This window comes from Leucoraja erinacea, chromosome 9, assembly GCF_028641065.1.
Source record: "Leucoraja erinacea ecotype New England chromosome 9, Leri_hhj_1, whole genome shotgun sequence".
In the NCBI taxonomy this organism is placed as follows: Eukaryota; Metazoa; Chordata; class Chondrichthyes; order Rajiformes; family Rajidae; genus Leucoraja; species Leucoraja erinaceus.
In genome coordinates, this window is record NC_073385.1 from 64661661 (window position 1) to 64679201 (window position 17541).

Sequence of the window (17541 nt, forward strand, 5' to 3'; positions counted from 1 at the left end):
TTTTATTTCAGATGCCAAGTATCTGCAGTTGTTAGGCTTTTGGGGAATGTATGTTGGAGCTGTTCAGGTGGAAAGGCTCTATACTGGGTGGCTGTGAAGGTGTTTGGCAGCTCAACTAGTATACTCTTGGGGGGGGAAAAAGACCACGATGACATCTAAACAAAACAGACAAATAGCCAACAATGCCAACATCCACAGACTGTACGTCCACTTAATGTGCTCAGGGGCATGTTCTACATCAATAAATCACACATGGATGGTGTGACAGTCTTCAAACGTTTGACAATGTATCCAATCCAGACTTCAGATGATCAAAACTACAGAAATGGAAGCTGTAAAATCTACATTAGAAAGCAAAAACAGGACAAAAAACTAAAGTCATCTCATAAAACATACCTAATGGAAAATCTATTGCTGTAGCCACAGCTCCAAAGGTGTTCTGCACAGCTTCCCCAACTTTCCGAGCTATTATTGTACCGCCTTCTTCACCATCTTCATCTGCGGTTTCTTCAAAACACAAAGCAGGTTAAACATGCGATCACAACATGCTGTTTCATGTGTGCTCTACAAGGTAGGCCTTGTATAGGATGAGGGGAGGAGTAGTGAGCAGAGCTGAGCTAAAGTATAATAATGATCAAAACTGTGCCTATGAAATTGGTGCAGAGTTTAGAGACAGCACTTGAATCAATTCAAAACTTCAGCCATTGGGTCTCCCAGAACTAGGGTGGCATGGTGGCGCAGCGGTAGAGTTGCTGCCTTATAGTGCCGGAGACCCAGGTTCGATCACGACGACTGGTGCTGTCTGTAGGGAGTTTGTACGATCACCCCGTGACCGCGTGGGTTTTCTCCAAGATTTTTTTGGTTTCCCCCACACTCCAAAGACATACAGGTTTGTCGGTTAATTGGGTTGGTATAGGTGTAAAATTGTCCCTGGTGTGTGTAGGATAGTGTTAGTGTACGGGGATCGCTGGTCAGTGGTGGGCCGAAGGGCCTGTTTCCGCGCTGTATCTCTAAACTAAACTATACTAAACTGTGGGTTACACAAAAAAGCTGGAGAAACTCAGCGGGTGCAGCAGCATCTATGGAGCGAAGGAAATAGGCAACGTTTCGGGCCGAAACCCTTCTTCAGATAATATAATGTAATATACTAAACTGTGTGTTTGATTCAAGAAATACAAATTTGAGATTAGATTCGCCACTATAATATCCAGAATTGAAATATTCGGACCAAGGATAATTATTTGATGGCTTAAACATATATACAAACTAAACCTCAGTTGCAATTTAACAAGAATGATTTCTGATATTAGCGATCATCTGACAAGCAGTTTAGTGGGCTACGTTGTTACTTCTGGGCATTATCAGATTGGGCAGAACACTGATGACCCAGGAGCATGGAGGGAGGGGTATGTTGCAAGAGGGATGGGCACAATGACAACAGAGACCGCAGCCTCACACATTAGACCACTCATTACCTGTTTCGATCATTGCTCTTTCATAACACTCGTCGCACACTCGTACAGGGGCCAAACCCCAACCACGTTCGGGGACTGGCTTGGATTTCGACGAGCAGCTGTCACAGAAGCCTTCGCCACAGGATCGACAGTGGTGCTTTGTTTCCTGGTCTTCAAAAGGTTTATTGCATTTATGACAGTTCTGTGGAAGGCACGTAACACGTCACCACTCTGTTCACGCCCGAGGTTTGAATGAGTCTTCCACTGCATCGTGCAACTTAATTAACGACAGCCGTGCAGAACTTAGATTATATTTTGTAATAGTTAGCACTCAAAAGTGCAAATTGTTTATTGAATGTCATCACCAATAACTAGATAATAGATAGAAGGTAGAAAGGGAGGGGGGGGGGAAGAAACAGGTGCGAGTCTCGGTGGGGCATAGGGGAGAGAGGTAGGAGAGAGAGAGAAAATAAAAGACGGTGAGGTTTGTAGTGACTTGAAATTGAACAATTCAATGTCCACACAGTTTGGTTGTAAGCTGACAAACGAGGTGCTGTTCCTCCAGTTTGCCTGTTGCCTCTCTCTGACAAAGGAGGTGGCCCAGGACAGAAAGATCAGTATGGGAATGGGTACGGGGGTTAAAATGTTTAGCAACTGAGAGATCCAGTAGGCTTGGCAGACCGAGCACAAGTGTTTGGCAAAATAGTTGCCAAATCTACGCTTCTTCTCACTGATGTACAGGAAACCACATTAGCAACACCGGATACAGTAGATGAGATTAGAAGAGGTGTGTGGGAACCAGTGTCTCACCTGGAAGGCTCCCCTACATGGGGGTGAGGGAGGGAGGAGATATAGGGACAGGTAGTTGCAGGGCAAGATACCTGGGACGAGGGGCGGTTTAGGTGGGAAGGGACAAGTGGACTGAGGAGTTGTGGAGGGAGCAGTCTCTGCGGAAGGGAGAAAGAGGTGGGGATGGGAAGATGTGACCGGGGGTGGGATCACGTTGGAGGTGACAAAAATGTCGTTGAATAAGATGTTGGATGCAGAGGCTGGTGGGGTAAACGGTGTGGGACCAGGGGAACTCTGTTTATCCTTGTTCCGTCTGGAAGGGGGAGCGAGAGCTAAACTATGGGACACAGAGGAGACCCAAGTTAGGGACAGTGTAAACTGTACCACTTATGTAAGCCAGTGGTGGAAGCTGGTAGAGCTGATGAGAATGAAATAGAACTAGTGTATGATTAGTGTAAAATGAGTGCTGGTTGGACAGTGTAGACTCAAAGGGCTGAAGGGCCTGTTTCATCTACTGCATGACCTCATACTTATGTTGAAATCAACTTGACCGAGTTTCACAAATCCTGGTTTTAGACAATAGACAATAGGTGCAGGAATAGGCCATTCGGCCATTCGAGTCATTCAATGTGATCATGGCTGATCATCCCCAATCAGTACCCCGTTCCTGCCTTCTCCCCATATCCCCTGACTCCGCTATTGTTAAGAGCCCTATCTCGCTCTCTCTTGAAAGCATCCAGAGAACCGGCCTCCACCTCCCTCTGAGGCAGAGAATTCCACAGACTCAACACTCTCTGTGAGAAAAAAAATGTTTCCTTGTCTCCGTTCTAAATGGCTTATTCCTTATTCTTAAACTGTGGCCCCTGGTTCTGGCCTCCCCCAACATCGGGAATGTGTTTCCTGCCTCTAGCGTGTCCCAGCGCTTATTTTCTCTAATCGGCTCTAATTTCCATTCAGATGAGGTTTAGGTTCAGGGACAATGGCTCCATTATGCCCCTGTCCCACTTAGGAAGCCTGAACGGTAACCACTGGAGACTTTGCGCCCCACCCAAGGTTTCCGTGCGGTACCCGGAGGTTTTTGTCAGTCTCCCTACCTGCAACCTCCGGGAACCGCACGGAAACCTTGGGTGGGGCGCAAAGTCTCCAGTGGTTACCGTTCAGGCTTCCTAAGTGGGACAGGGGCATAATGGAGCCATTGTCCCTGAATCTAAACCCACATCTTCCACGCCACGATTCTCTCTTTGCCCAATAATGGACCCATCATCACACAGTCAGAACTCTTGACCATTACATCCAATACCAATACATGGCTCGACTAACGATTGTGATCGCTGCAAAGTTCGGCATTTCAGTACCCACCCTGGCCTTGAGAACTCAACTCTAAGCGAAATGCATGCCCTCGTCATTATTAGACAACAAGATGTTTGTCGCAGCGTGCAAAAATACAGTGGGGAACTCAGCCTCAGGTGGGTTTTGGTGGTCAATGAGAATGGACCGCCAGTGGACGTGTAAGATGTCCACACGTCAGCAATGATGCGGACAGGAAACACAAAGCCGCAGTTTCTGCAACTTACGATAATCTGCGAGTTTGGTCGCCAGTAGGAGGGCGCTATCTGGTCCGTCAGCCAGGCCGTCACTGCTTTGGTTGGCTTGGCACCAAAGTCCGACACCGACTGTGCCATAAAATTCACTCCGTCCAGCAACCGGCGAGCAGCGTTGTTATTGTCCTTCAGAAACCCATCCGTCTGGAAAATAAATTAGCCCCATTTCATTGGCACAATTGTGGATTATATAAGAGATAAACTTCAAGCAATCTGTCAGTTGATAAAGTAGTGAGGCCAATGGCTGGCAAGCCCCTGGGACCTGATGGCCTGCATCCTACTGGCTTAAAGGAAGTGACTGCAGAGATAGTGATGGTCATATTTTCTAACATTCCCTTGATTCGGGAGCATCCCACAGGATGGGAAACCTGCAAACATAATACAAACTATTTATGTGAGGAAGATAGAAAGTAGGAAAATGCTAACTATCAGAAAACTAGATACTGGAAATCCAATCTATTAAAATAAATGCCAGAAATACTCAGCAAGTCAGGCAGCATCTACGTAAAGACAAAGAGAACTAACAATTCGGGTCAAGGACTGGACAAAACAAAACTAGTTGTAATTTGTAGAGGGTGGTGGAAGACTGGATAAGACCATTCGGGTAGATTGTCAGGTAGACAAGGTGGTCAAAAAGGCTTTTGGCACTTTGGCCTTCATCAGAGTATTGAGTATAGAAGTTGGGAGGTCATGTTGCAGTTGTATAAGACGTCGGTGAGGCCGCATTTAGAGTATTGTGTTCAGTTCTGGGCACCATGTTATAGGAAAGATATTATCAAGCTTGAAAGGGTTCAGAAAAGATTTACGAGCTTGTTGCCAGGACTAGAGGGTGTGAGCTACAGGGAGAGGTTGATTAGGCTGGGTCTCTATTCCATGGAGCGCAGGAAGATGAGGGATGATGTTATAGAGGTGTACAAAATCATAAGAGGAATATATTGGGTAGATGCACAGACTCTCTTGCCCACAGTAGGGGAATCAAAGACCAGAGGACATAGGTTATAGGTGAAGGGGAAAAGATTTAATAGGATTCTGAGAGGTAATTTTTTTCACACAAAAGGTGGTGGAACAAGCTGCCAGAGGAGGTAGTTGAGGCTGAGACTATCCCATCGTTTGCAAAACAGTTAGACAGGTACATGGATAGAACAGGTTTGGAGGGTTAAAGCCCTGTCTCACTGTACGAGTTCATTCAAAGAGTTCTCCCGAGTTTGCCCTGATTTGAACTCGGAGATTTACGGTAATGGCCGCTCGTCGGTACTCGGGGCTCTCGTGGACATTTTTCAACATGTTGAAAAATCTTCACGAGTTTTCCCGAGCTTACCTGCCGTTAGCAAGTCTTCCCGAGTACCTGCCGTTAGCGTTACGAGCCGCTAAGAGACGTCCCCGAGCTCCGACGTACCCGCTACATTCATTCTCCGTGCTTACCATGAGTTTGATTTTTTTTTAACTCGGGAGAGCTCTTGGAATGAACTCGTACCGTGGGACAGGGCTATTATGGACCAAGTGCAGGCATAGATGGGACATGTTGGGCGGTGTGGGTGAGTTGGGCCAAAGAGCTTGTTTCCACACTGTATCACTCTATGACCAAGGGAATATCTGTAAGGTCGTGCTCGCTGTGAGGATAAGCTGTGAGAGGCCATCCGGTTGCAGAGAATACAAATTACAAGCAGTGGAATATAAAACTGTCTGAAGAACCCAAAGAGTCAGGCTCCACTAGTGGAGTGAGGAAAAACTGAGCCAAAACGTACAGCAGAATTCGTTCAATATGATTATAAAACGGAAGCCAGCATTCACAAATTGCTTTTATTTCCAGAAAAAAAATTGTTGCAAATATCTGTTTTTTATATAATGTAAGAGATGGTCATTTCAACTCATCGAGTCACATTCTCCTGCTAATATTCCCTATAGCCTATTTAACCCATTTTCCCAAAAGCTCTCTCGAGATCCTACCACACACACTTACACACACAGAGGTAATTCACAACATCTTTGGGGTGTGGGAGGACACCTACACCATCACAGAAAGTCAGTGCAAGCTCCACACGGGGTCAAACCCTGTCACTGGAGCTCAGAGGTGGCAGCACTACTAGTCAAGCCAGTGAGAAACAAAGATCAAAAATGATCCTAAAATTCGAGTGGAAGCACAGGAGTTCCTTGTGGACTGAACACAGATGTTCTGTGAAGCTAAACACAAAATGCTGGAGTAACTCAGCGGGACAGGCAGCATCTCTGGTGTGAAGGGTTGGGTGACGTTTCGGGTCGAGACTCTTCTTCAGACAGAGTCAGGGGAGAGGGAAATGAGAGATATGGAAGGGTAAGGTGTGAAAACATGAGATCAAAGGGGATGAAGTTCAAGGAAAATGTACAATAGATCATTGCTAGCTAGGGGAAGCTGGCAACAAAGCATAGAAAGTAAAATTTAATCAGGAGGCCAGTCAAACTTGACGGAGAACTAGGATGGGGAAGGGGTGGAGAGAGAGGGAAAGCAAGGGTTACTTGAAGTTAGAGAAGTCGATATTCATACCGCTGGGTTGTAAGCTCCCCAAGCAAAATATGTTCTGTAAAGTTGCCAGCCAATCTGGTATCACTAGGCCACATAGTGGGCACAGAAAATCAGCACATCTACATCGGAAATGCAAGTGAATCGATGTTTCATCTGGAGAACTCACGGGTGGTTGGATCGTTAGACCGTTGGTTCTACGAGAAAGCTCTTTGATAGGAGTGATTAGCGGAACTGGGAGACGGGAAAAACCCGTTGACATGCTGGGAGGAGGGTATTCCCTTTGAAGGTGGCACCAGATTAGAAACACCAGCATCTTAGCTCCAGCACATTCCCCAACTCGTGTCTAATAGGTGGGAGAACAGAATGAATAGGATTGTAGGGAGCTGGCAGAGATTCAATGGGCTACAAGGTCAACTCTGTTGGGATGAAATGTTTGGAGGTGCAGAGTTCAAGAATGAGGTGTGCCATGCACTCCATGTAATCGGTCAGTTTAAAACATCAGTGCCAACTCAGTTATTGTGTGTGAAGGAGATTTTGCAGGCGGTGGTATTAGAGGCCTCCTTCCTTCCTGGATTCATCTCTTAACACGGCCTCTTGGATTCCGGAGTTTATTTGATTCACATAAAGTTAGCAGGCAGGTGCAGCAAGTAGTTAAAGCGGCAAACTTTGCTGCGAGGGGTTAGAATAAGGAAGTATTGCTACAATTGTAACAGGGTGTTGGTGAGAGCTCACCCAGAGTACTACACACTGTTTTGGTCCGCTTACCCACAAAAGGACACCACAAGAGCATTGGAGATAATGCAAAGGAGATTCACCCGGCTGATTCCTGGGAAGAGATGGCTGCCTTATCAGGAGTGTTCGTCGAGCTAAAGAGGTTACAAGTTTAGAAGAATGAGAAAGGACACCATACTGTATTTGGGCAGCATATCTGACGAAGGATGTGCCGGCTCTGGAGAGGGTTGAGAGGAGGTTCACAAGAATGATCCCAGGAATGAGTGTGTTAACCTATGATGAGCGTTTGACAGTACTGGGCCTGTACTCGCTTGAGTTTAGAAGAATGAGGGTGGATCTCATTGAAGGATATAGAATAGTGAAAGGCTTGGATAGAGTGGATATAGAGAGGATGTTTCCACTAGTGGGAGAGTGTGGGACTAGAGGTCATAGCCTCAGAATTAAAGGACGTTCTTTTAGGAAGGAGATGAGGAGAAATTTCTTTAGTCAGAGGGTGGTGAATCTGTGGAATTCTTTGCCACAGAAGGCTGTGGACACCAAGTCAGTGGATATATTTAAGGCAGAGATAGATAGATTCTTGATTAGTATGGGCGTCAGGGGTTATGGGGAGAAGGCAGGAGAATGGGGCTAGAAGGGAGAGATAGATTAGCCATGATTGAATGGCAGAATAGACTTGATGGGCCGAATGGCCTAATTCAACTCCCATTCCTTATGACCTTATGATCACATCAAAACACAAAATCCCAAGGATGCTGGAACTTGGTGGACATTGGGATGTGTATAGTGAGAAAATCTCAAACAAAGAAAAAAAATTACAAGATAAGAAGTTGGTAATTTAAATAATCCTTTTCCCAGATGATGGAATCTCTCTGGAATTCTCTACTCCAGAGAATTGTGGATGCTGGATCAATAGAAGTATTGAAGGTGGAGGAAGAAACATTTTTGACGGGTTGGAAATTGAAGACCTATTGCAAATTGGTACAGAAAAGATTTGATGCCTGGGGTACTTCAGCTATTATCATGTTGAACGGCAGGCAGGCTGGATGGACAAGTAGCCTACTCCTGTTGCTACTGTGTATACAGCAGCACCTAGTTGTGGACGGTTCCTCCTTAGAGAAAGCAATGGGGCGTCGGTGGTCCTTCAGTAGAATATGGTGACTGATTTGGCGTGGGAGCCAGGGATCAGCCTATGGAGCAGAGTCCAGGATTAACAGGGATAACCTGAGAGATCAATAGACACAACAATCTGGAGTAACTCAGCAGGTCAGACGGCATCTCTGGAGAAACGGAATAGGTGGCGTTTTGGGTCGAGACCCTTCTTCAAACTGGAGAAGGGTCCACACCCAAAATGTCACCTATTCCTTTTCTCCACAGATGCCGTCTGACCCGCTGAGTTACTCCAGATTGTTGTGTCTATCCTCGGTTTAAACCAGCTTCTGCAGTTCTTTCCTACGCTCAGATACCAATATCTCCCTCTCTCCAACCTCAAAGCACAATGGCCTTCTGGCAAGTGATATTTGATTGTGCACGCCAGGTTGATTGCATTTGTCGAAACAGGGTGGGCCACGTGAAGGGGTGGGAGATTGCAACCTTCACGTGGCCCACCCTGTTTCGACGAATGCAATCAACCTGGCGTGCACAATCAAATAGAACAAGTTGTCCTACAACTTTAGGCTGTTCATGCCATACACAAGAAGATCATCTAATTATAGTTGTGCGTAGTCTGAAGAGGCACCAGGTTGAGGAGACATTTGCACCTTGGAGAGGCAAAGAGAGATATTGAGCCCACTTTCACCTCCCCTCCTCTTCCCCCTCCACCATCCCTCTTAAAAACCCTATTCATCTAGGTGTTGTGTAGGTCTCCCTACACACATATTTCACTCTGTCTACCACCAAAATGAAAGATAGCTCGGGTCACGTTGACCACTGTGTTAAAGGGAGGGGTAAACTCTGATCCTGCAGAGCAACAGTATTTTGCACTTTATCACTCAGCTCCTTACAGTTTTAGTGTGCTGAGGCGTCACCCATCTAATCAGCCACATTTTGCCTGGAAAAACCTGGGCTCATGTATAAAGAATGATTACTTAACCAAGGCTTTGGGTTTTTGGTGAATTATATTGTAAGCAAGAACCAACATCTTCAGGCATGGCATGGAAGCACTGATACTCCAATGTTTTAGTTGAGTTTAAAGATACAGCATGAAAGCAGGCCCACAGTGACCAACGATCATCCGTACACTCGTTCTATCCTGCACACTAGGGACTATTTAGAGAAGCCAATTAACCTACAAACCTGAAGATAGACACGCAATGCTGGAGTAATTCTGCGGGACAGGCAGCATCTCTGGAGAGAAGGAATGGGTGATGTTTCGGGCCGAGACCCTTCTTCAGACTGAAGATGGGCTTCGACCTGATGCGTCAACCATTCCTTCTCTCCAGAGATGCTGCCTGTCCCGCTGAGTTACTCCAGCATTTTGTGTCTATCTTCGGTTTAAACCAGCATCTGCAGTTCCTTCCTACAACCTACAAACCTGTATATTTTTGTAATGTGGGACGGAGCATCCGGTGAAAACCCACGTCGTCACAGGGAGAACGTTGGTTAAATGAATAAGCAAGAGGTTGACAGAGGGAGGCACAAGGAACTGCACGTTCTGAGCTAATTTCAGATTGAAGAAGTGTCTAGACCCGAATGAATAGACATTGCCTATTCATTCATATCCTCCAGAGATGCTGCCTGACCCGCTGAGTTACTTCAACACTGTTGTTTTTAGGGTAATTTGTTCTTTTAGTGTACCACACATTTTGTAGTATCAATTATGTTTAAATAACCCTAATGTTCTTCATTCTTCCTTACAAGGGTGAGAATCTCACATTTCTTTCCACATTGTACAAAATGAAGAACATTGGGGTTATTTACACATAGTTGATACTACAAAATATGTGGTACCTGAAAAGATCAAATACTGAGCTCGCTCCAGTGAGGGCGGCCCGGCTCGGAGCTGGAACTGTGCCCCAGTGAGAGACTGTGATGCTCCCGTGAGGGCGGCCCAGCTCGAGGGAGGAATAGCGCTCCCGTCGGAGCGGCCCAGCTCAAGGGAGGTACGGCGCTCCCGTCGGAGTGGCCCAGTCCAGCTCGAGGGAGGAACGGCACTCACGTGAGGGCGATCCGGCTCGGGGCTGGAACGGTGCTCCGGTGGCTGGGACGGCGTTCTGGCAGCGGTGACCTGAGCCGGGGTTCAGCCGCGGGCCGGCGGCTGCGTCCGTTGGACTGGAGGGCGGCAGCTTCGACCACCCCGGGCCGCGGTGTTTAAGCCAGCCCGTTTGCGGGGTTCGGTGAGCCGCGGGACTGGTTGTACCATCGCCCGGTGGGGTATCGCCTCAGCGCAGAGGGAGAAGAGGAGGGAAGAGACTGCAGCCCTAAGATTTTTGCCTCCACCACAGTGAGGTGCTTGGAGGACTCACTGTGGTGGATGTTAATTTGTGTTTATTGTTGTTTATTATTGTATGTATGATTGCAGACACGAAATTTTGTTCAGACCGTAAGGTCTGAATGACAATAAAGGTATTCAATTTAATTCAATTCAACCTTGCAAGCATTACTGGTGCAGCAACCTCTTATGTAGCACCTTGTCAAATACATGGCGGAAATCCCACCATAGGCATTCCCCAGGTTACAAACGTCCGCCTGCACACATAAACAAGCGTTTTAGAGACCGTAGGGATGGATTTGCCATCTGCTGCAGGCATCTTCTACCATGTGGGAACTTGGATCATGGCAATACCTGAATGGTTAGGTTAAAAGCCTTGGTTTAACTGTACACTGCCTTCTGTTTTTATTTTAAAATATTGCTGAGTGGCCATAGTTTGAACTTGCAAACTGCTCACAGAGATGTAGTCCTGTCATAACCAGGGGAGCAACTGTACTGATACCCTTGTGTCCAATGAATATAAACGCAAAATGCTGGAGTAACTCAGCGGGACAGGCAGAATCTCAGGAAAGAAAGAATGGGTGATGTTTTGGGACGAGACCCTCCTTCGGACTGAGTCAGGGGAGAGAGAGACTAGAGATATGGAAGGGCAAGGTGTGAAAACAAGAGATCAAAAGGGTCGAAGTTCAAGGAAAATGTACCCTTGAGTCCACTGTTTGTTACATCTTCAGAGATCAGGCACATTTTTACATGCGATTTCTATTAATATAATTGTGTGGACTGCTTGATTATCTCACGAGATTTATTTTAATACTTCTGCGATTCCAGCATTTTCACTATGACCGATTTAGATTAACCGGGCCACGGGTTCCTATTATAAAAAGAAAATACACGAAAGTGGACGAAGAAACAAGTCAGCATTAAGCCCCTGTTCCACCAAGGAGACCTAAACAGCAACCTCTGGTGACCTTGCACGTCACCAAAAAAAAAAATCAAGGTCGAGGTGACCTGCAACCTCCTACCACCTCCCATGCATATGTTGAAAACCTTCCTCGACTATGAAGAAAATCCGGCTTCAACTAGACCTGCGACTAAAGATTTATCGATTTTTAAAACGGCAACCTATTTTTAGTCGAGGCCGGTATTAATCATGATGAAAAAATAGCAGACACCTAGATGAAGCCTCGACCACGCAGAAACCACTTTCCACCATTAGGGAGAGTGACCAAAACCTCCGGTGACCTCATGGAAACCTTGGGTGACGGGCAAGGTCACCAGAGGTTGCGGTTTAGGTCTCCTAAGTGGGACAGGAGCTTTAGACAGACTGAAAACCCTTCAGAACTGAAAAAGACAAGTTAGTTTTGCAGGGAGACTGGGGGAAGAAGCGGACTGAACACAACTCACGGTCAAGCTCCTCGAGCTGCATAGTTTAGGATAATAAATGTAGTTCAATAGACAATACAGTACAAAAAGTAACTGTGTGTCTACATAAAGAGATTTAATAAGCATTACTCACTCCAGACCAAACATGCTCAATTTCTGTTCTGACTACGGTGTCCACTGGATCCTGGTTGCCAAACCAATATTGCCGACTCCGATAAATGATTCCACAATTGCAGCATTCAATCACATATCTGCAAACACAATGAAGGTGGGAACCAATTTAGTATATTCTCTAGTTTAAAAAAAAACTGGTATGAAAACACTAAACACCATCCTCTGATTTCCGATAGTATTTTATTGGTGGTTTGAACAGCGTTTCTGCTCGAGAGACTTGTCGGGACGGTTATAGTCTTGATGTTAAGTTTGATTGATTGAAAGATACAACGTGGAAATAGACCATTAGGTCTACTTTGGTGGAAATAGACCTTTTGGGCCCAACGAGTCCACACTGACCATCGATCGTCCGTTCCCACGAGTTCTCCGTTAACAGATTTCCGCATCCACTCCCTGCGCGCTATGGACAATTTACAGAGCCCAATGAACCGACAAACCTACAAAGTATAATGGACTCACCCTGACCAGGCATAGATGGCAAGACCCAACCAAGGAGAATCTGTGGAAGCTGATGTTTTTGGCACCACGATTACTTCTTTTCCACGCTCATAGCAAGCCTGTAATGAAATGTAATTGTGGGTTCCAGTTTCAAACAAGCCCTACCTCCCAGAGAGCATTTAAGACGCATTGATCAGCAATCTAGCATTGATCAGCTAGAGGCAGGAAACATGTTCCCGATGTTGGGAGAGTCCAGAACCAGGGGCCACAGTTTAAGAATAAGGAGTAAGCCATTTAGAACGGAGACGAGGAAACACTTTTTCTCACAGAGAGTGGTGAGTCTGTGGAATTCTCTGCCTCAGAGGGCAGTGGAGGCAGGTTCTCTGGATGCTTTGAAGAGAGAGCCAGATAGGGCACTTAAAGATACAAGATACATTTAATTGTCATTTGGACCCCTTGAGGTCCAAACGAAATGCCGGAGTCAGGGGATATGGGGAGAAGACAGGAACGGTGTACTGATGGGAGATGATCAGATATGATCACATTGAATGGCGTTGCTGGCTCGAAGGGCCGAATGGTCTACTCCTGCGTCTATTGTCTATAATAATGGTTATTGAAAAAGCAATTCCTCCTCAGCTGCTGCATGACCCAGAGTGCTATTTATACTGACATAGCTAAACACCTAGGATGCCACAAAACGCTTCAGGATTGGAAGGACAACATAAAGCACCATCACTTGATATGGGCTGGAAAGTGTCAAGTTTGTGGAAACCTGGTGGAACTGGGATAGGTGTGTAAGAAAGAACTGCGGGTGCTGGTTAAAATCAAAGGTAGACACAAAATGCTGGAGTAACTCAGCGGGTGAGGCAGCATCTCAGGAGAGACGGAATGGGCGACGTTTCGGGTTGAGACCCTTCTTCAGACTGATATCAGGGGAGGGGGCGGGACAAAGATCGAATGTGGGCGGAGACAGTGAGACGTGGGAGAACTGAGAAGGGGATGGAGAGAGAAAGCAAGGGCTACCTGAAGTTAGAGAAGTCCATGTTCATACCGCTGGGGTGTAAACTACCCAATATGAGGTGGTGTTCCTCCAATTTGTGCTGGGCCTCACTCTGACACTGGAGGAGGCCCAGGACAGAAAGGTCAGATTGGGAATGGGAGGGGGAGTTGAAATGCTGGGCCACCGGGAGATCAGGTAGGTTACGACGGACTGAACGGAGGTGTTCGGTGAAACGATCGCCGAGTCTGCGCTTGGTCTCGCCGATGTAGAGAAGTTGACACCTGGAACCGGGATAGGACTGGGTTTTCATGATCTGCTGGCACTCAGTGCTAGGGCAAGATCATAGCTAATTCAACCCTATGGAAGGAAATAACTAGGAAAAATGTTCCATTTATGCTGAATTTGAATAGTAGAATATTTTAGATACAAAGATTTTGTTATTGGATATGGACTCAGTACAAATATGCACACAGCATGATACAATAGAGCTGTGAAGATCTAGGGAAAGGACAGACCTATATGTGGTGAATGCTGGTTTCAAGGCTACAATGGAAAAGAAACAGCTTCCAGGCACCTGAAGGCTAAGATTCAACAGGAAATCAAGACTTAAACCAATTTTTGGGTGGGAAGAGCTTAGGAGGCCCGCTAACATGGAGGATTCTTCAGCGCTGAGAAGACCATTCACAGCTAAAACAGGGACAATTCTAATGAAGGCCAAAAATGCCAAAACGCTGGAAGGCAGTCAGCATTTGCTGCAAGAAACAAACTGAAGAAAGCCTCAACCGTAATTATTTCACTGATGTGAGCTTCCCAGCCCTTCCCTCAACAAACCACCTCACTCAGCGTCACTCTTGGTGGTCAAGTTAGGATCATGCAAGGATCTGAAGCAGCTGGTAAGTATAGTTGCTCAGTGTTTAAGAAAGAACTGCAGATGCTGGAAAATCGAAGGTACACAAAAAAGCTTTCTCAAGTTTCTCAAGTATAGATGCTCTTCAGCTATCAACAAGCTTCCCCAAGAACATTAGTTTACATAATTTAGGAAATGAATTTACAGTAATTTTGAAGCACAAATCCAACTAAAAGCCAAAGCTTTGTTGCACAATAAAGACTTTTCAGTCACTTTACATTCTCCCCTATCGGTTCTGCCACAATTTCCAATCACACCTTCATCCATCTCTTCACATTCCTCAGGCTTAGCCTCACCTATGATATGCTACTGCATTTAAAGTGCAACAGAAAAGAAATAGGCTTAAAAAATATTTTCCAGCATAATTTATAAAATATACTGATCCATCATCATTTTAAAGTGTGGAATTATTGCCCTTTCTCTGTATATTCGCCTCATCTTTAGGCATTAGATTTAAACACCAGGAGTATAATGGAAAATATCAAATTGGGAGATGCACTCACCTTGCAAGTATACACCCTGTTGTCGTACTGGTGCGAATAGCTGCAACGGCTTTGGGAGTCATGAGGAATTCCATCCTTTGCATGGTTCATACTGTTCTTGCAGCCAACTCTTTACAGAAATGTTGAAGTACGAATCAATATAAAAGCAAAAGCTTTGTGGCACAATAAACAGACCAACATCACAACGTTGAGCACATCATATCTGAATGTTCAAAGTATCATGACAACATTTCAATAGCCAGCCTGAGGAACAGTGTGCATCATTTTTGACCATTAAAATGTATATTTTCTTTCGAACCTTCAATGCTTCTGATTACCTGGACAGTGGCAAGTAAACCCTTCCCCAATGTTTAGTTTAGTTTAGTTTAGAGATACAGCACGGAAACAGGCCTTTCGGCCGACTGACTGCGCACCGACCCCCACACATTAACAGTATCCTACATACACTAGGGAGAATTTACATTTATAGCAAGCCAATTAACCATCAATCTGTACGTCTTTCGAGTGTAGGGCGAAACCGATGATCTCGGAGAAACCCACACGGTCACAGGGAGAACGTACACACTGCGAACCAGCAAGCACCGCTACTTGGGATCAAACCCGGGACTCTGGAGCTGTAAAGCAGCAACTCTACCGCTGCGCCACAATGCCAACCCTGTTCCACCAACATCTATGTGAAGGTCAAGATCAGCAACTTGGATTTACTCACCAGCTGAATCCCTGGGCTGTTTCTGGAATTGAAATCAGTAAGATATTGACGTCTTAAAAACAAAAATGCGATCCAAACATTTTCTTAACTTGCAGGAACTGTACTTACCTTTATACCTGATGTCCATCTCTAATACGCCAATGACTGGAGATGTGTGAAGCCCGCTCATGTTACTTGGGAGGCATGGCTTGGTCAAATGAGACTAAACCTTTCAATGAGCAGTTCCCATTCAAGGGCTCTGCTTTATGAGCTCCTGTGACAACAGGAGACTGTATTGTGAAGTTTATGTGGTTTTGATAAGAATCTTGATTAAAATACGCCATCGCACTCAAGGCTCTGGGCTTGTGAAAATTATGTCCACAATGGATGTGTGGAACATAACCAATTCCATTTGGCCATAAGAAAAACTGCATTTTAGTTAATACATCACTTGAATGGAAGGCTACACACCAAGGGCTGAAAGATAGGATGCGTTGGCATCGATGTGTCAGGCCGAATGGCCTATTTGCATGCTATATTCAGGGTATAGTTGAGTAATAATCCTCACAAGTACTATCCTGATTTAATAACAATCCCATTAAGGGTTATAAAGCCAGCTGTCCATCGGTAGACAAGGGCACAATCTCAGGCTCATCCTGCCAACAACTAGTCTGCCTGCCCTATTAAACGTGCACGAAAGTAACATCCTACGATTTTTGATACACTTACCCACAACTGAGACATGTGCAAGAACAAGTAAAATACTCGTCAGGAAAGAAGCAGCTGTAAGCCAGTCGATCATCTGCAATTTCTCCACAGAAACGTTCACTCAAAGCCTAAAGAAAAATAATTGAAAATACGATCATTCAGCAGGGTCATTGTTCTCTACTACGAATAAAAAAAAAAAACCCAGGCAGTCATAGAGTGATACAGCAGGGAAACAGACCCTTCGGCCCATCTTGCCCACATCGACCAGCGTGTCCCAGCTACACTAGTCCCACCTGGCTGCGTTTGGTCCATATCCCTCCAAACCTGGCCTATCCATGTATTTCATACTGTCTGTCAACCAGTGGACACAATCTCCACTGACATGATCTACAATCCAGGAAAGCCAACGAGAGTCAATCATTTTAGTGGAAAAAATATTAAATAGAAAGTTTCCAATGGTCTCATACTGGATAACATATTTATTGTGGAAATCCCAAATGCACCTTTTCCATTAGTCTCCTCGATCCATCACTCACTGAATTGAAATGTTGATACATTGCAAATTGTTTTACAAAATTAAATGCAGGTTCACCAACATTCACTTACCCACTTTTCAATGTCATGAAGCACAACATCAAGAAACTACTTTTTAAAGAAAAAGTTGTTTCTACTTCAGTACTCACTTTTAAAGATCAACAGATTACTATGTTTATTTTACAAGATAATAAAAAATCTTTATTTTTAGCCAGATAGTTTTCACTGGTCTAACTCTCAAAATACACAATACACAGTCCATTTTTAATCAACCGTTTGGCATTTGCCAGCTCCATTAACCAATATCCTTCTGCAATCTTTCAGATCTTAATGAACTTGTTCTTCCGTATTACCTTATAACTTCTCAATATTAACCACGTTGTAGAAATAACTGACTGAAAATAAATAAATTGGAAATGCAAAATAACAAGGAAACTTAAGGGCCTGGTCCACTTTCCCGAGTTATTCACGAATTCTCCTGAGTTTCAAACTCGCAGAATGTTCGTAACTAGTCCGTAGGAGTCCGTGGATATATCGTAGCGGCTCGTTATGCCAGTCGTAGGTACTCGGAGCCATTTTATTTACTCGTGGACATTTTTCAACATGCTGAAAAAAACGTCCCAACTTAGCTGATGCCCCGAGTACCTACGGCTGACATTACGAGCTGCTACGATATATCCACGGACTCGCTATGAACATTCTG

General features: G+C 45.2%; 1 protein-coding gene across 1 annotated transcript in view; it reads right to left on the reverse strand.

Moving 5' to 3' along the window:
• The window catches only part of zfyve1 (zinc finger, FYVE domain containing 1), a 46191-nt gene that overhangs the window by 2922 nt on the left and 25728 nt on the right, over positions 1-17541 (reverse strand). Inside the window, exons 4-10 of the mRNA XM_055641033.1 lie at positions 16326-16432; positions 14909-15017; positions 12520-12617; positions 12020-12137; positions 3818-3988; positions 1476-1656; positions 397-507 (exon numbers count right to left, since the gene is read on the reverse strand). Of these exons, the coding sequence (XP_055497008.1) occupies positions 397-507; positions 1476-1656; positions 3818-3988; positions 12020-12137; positions 12520-12617; positions 14909-15017; positions 16326-16432 (895 nt within the window). The remainder of the gene's footprint in view (positions 1-396; positions 508-1475; positions 1657-3817; positions 3989-12019; positions 12138-12519; positions 12618-14908; positions 15018-16325; positions 16433-17541) is intronic.